General features: G+C 34.0%; 1 protein-coding gene across 1 annotated transcript; it reads right to left on the bottom strand.

The window, feature by feature from the left end:
- Positions 1-220: 220 nt before the first annotated feature.
- Positions 221-1,264, bottom strand: LOC127972556 (olfactory receptor 52D1-like). The gene is made up of 2 exons (XM_052576159.1): positions 1,247-1,264; positions 221-1,168 (listed from the first exon to the last, which is right to left on the bottom strand). The coding sequence occupies exons 1-2, from the start codon at positions 1,262-1,264 to the stop codon at positions 221-223; spliced, it is 966 nt and encodes a 321-aa protein (XP_052432119.1).
- Between the last annotated feature and the right edge of the window lie 1,352 nt (positions 1,265-2,616).

The following is a 2,616-nucleotide window of genomic DNA, read 5'->3' on the forward strand; positions in this document are numbered from 1 at the left end:
GTGCCATGAAACAAACCACCTGAAGAAAAATGATGTACTGTGATTAATATTATTTATAAGGGCAATTATTTATGTTTGGTGCTGCCATAATTTTATAGAATCAATAAGATGGATGGGGTGTGCACTGCAGATTTTACCGGGGGTCACTGCGGCACTCCATTAAACCAACAAGCATTCTAAAACACAGAAAAGCATTGAGTCTTTTGAATTACTGAAATAATCACTTAGATATTCCAACCTTTTTCTTGAAAAATAGTCTAATAACTTGCTGACGTACTGCTGTCAGATTTAATCCATAAATAAGTGGATTTAAAATTGGTGGTATGAGTAGGAATTCCAGGGCCATAAAATTGCGTACACCTTGTGGCACATTTTTTGAGCCATAACGACTGTACAGTACATCAAACAAAAATGCAATAGTCACGTTGATTAGTGAAAGCAAATGTGGCACACATGTTTGCATAAATTTGTGCCTGCTCTCTATTGACTTCAGGCAGTTTTGTATCAACTGAAAATAGGAGAAATATATCAATACACCATGTCCGATGTATACAAGAATAACAGTATAGCCAAACACATTATTTACTGTTGTAGAAAAACAAGAAAGTTTTGCAACTGCCCAAATCTCACAATATAGCTTTTCAATAGTAGAGCCACATAAAGTGAGTCTAGCTGTTAATACAATTAGAACAGAGATGAAGAAAATGGGGGCCAGCCAGCAGAAAAGGATCCATTCAAGGACTTTGTGATTAGTCATTACTGAATGATACTCCAGTGGTCTGCATATTGCCACATACCTGTCATATGCCATTACTGTTAATGTTGAAATTTCACACAGGGCATATGAATAAATGACAAATATCTGAATCATACATCCTGAATAAGAAATCACATGATCTTCAGCTAATAAATCATACATGAATTTAGGGTAGAATCCAGCAGTGCCATAAAGTGCATTTATACACAAATTGCATATAAACATATACATTGGCTCGTGAAGCCTCTTATATGAGATTATAGTGAAAATGATAGTTGCATTACAAAATACCATAAGAGGATAAAACAGTGCAGTAAAAGAAAAAAACACAAATCTGTTTTCCATTGTTTCATTAAGACCTGAGAGTGTAAATACTGAGACACTGGTCTCATTCTCCAGTGATGGTTGCCCCTGGAATGATATGTGGGGAAATTAAATTTTATATATATAATTTTTTTTTTTCTCCAGTTGCAACAATTTAAATCTTACCATGTTCTCTGTTGGCATATTTCCTGTAGTGTTTTGTAAAGGTTTGATTAGGTTTGCTATATATGCACACTGGTCTCATGCTAATTGCATGGTCCACAAACATTGTAAACACTTTTAACAAGCTCTCTAAAGGCTTTTCTTTCCCTCTCTTAAGTTAAAATAACTGCCCGTCTATACCAGTCTGTGCCAGCAGGTAGCATTTTACAGTTTACGTTAAATATAATACACTGAAAAAAAATATCGGATCAAAAAGTTATAACTTATATTTGTCATTAAATCAGACATTAAAAAATGTGTTTTGAAATGTCAACTCAATTGTTTGTTTTCATTCTTCCAATTTAGGTTCATAAGTTACTTCAATGAATCACAAATTCCAGATGCTTGAATGAACTTGCCATTTTAAATTGTGTGGGGTACAAGTCTTTGGTGTGTTGCGGATTTGGTGTGTTTGGAACTACCAAATGAAGCCAGGCCTCGAGACGAACAAGTTTACCCGCCAGCAAGCAATCAAACTTCAGTCGGCCATGTGCCTCATTTTTTTGTCACACAAGATGAGGCGGGTTGCCATGAACAAGTTTCTTTGGCAATTAATGTTTGGGGCTTACCCTCCTTGAGAAGGGTGTCAATGATTGTCTTGTGGACAAATGTCAATTTTTTCTTTCCCATGATTGTGCACAATCTTTCTATTTATCTTAGCCTCATTATATGACCACACCCAACTGAAGTTTGGTACCAAAAAAAGCATTGGTTGCAAGTGTTTATGTATAGCTTGTATTGGCTTAACATTGTTTTAAAAAGTTATGCACTCAAATTTGTCTGTTTTTATAATTAAGTTAAAACAAGACATTCTTTTAGATCATCTTAACTTGATACTCTAAGTCAAATACATTACATAATTGAAATTACTAAGTTGAACCCACTAATGGGGATAAGTTAACAGAATGCTCATTATTGAGTTCACTTTATTTTGAACTTGCATAGCAAATTTGAAACAACAATAATTGTATAGTCATGTTGACTCACAGAAGCCAATTCACAGCTTAACAAGATTAATCCATTTTGTTTTTAATTGAAATTTTGAAGCAGCTGCTTAACGTACGATTTTAAGTAGAACCAAGTAGATATTTTCTACAGTGTAAAGCAGATGAATAAATTACAAATATGTGACTCATACATCGAACATAAGAAATCACATGATCATATGATAACAAATGAATTTGGGTAGAATCCAGCAGTGTCAAAAAGTCCTTTTACCCATAAATTGCAGATAAACAGATACATTGGCTCGTGAAGTTTATTAGAGGTTATAGTGAAAATAACTGTTACATTACAAAAGACCATCAAGAGATAAAACAGTGCAGTAAAAAAAA

The sequence above is a fragment of the Carassius gibelio genome, chromosome B15 (assembly GCF_023724105.1).
Source record: "Carassius gibelio isolate Cgi1373 ecotype wild population from Czech Republic chromosome B15, carGib1.2-hapl.c, whole genome shotgun sequence".
NCBI lineage: Eukaryota > Metazoa > Chordata > Actinopteri > Cypriniformes > Cyprinidae > Carassius > Carassius gibelio.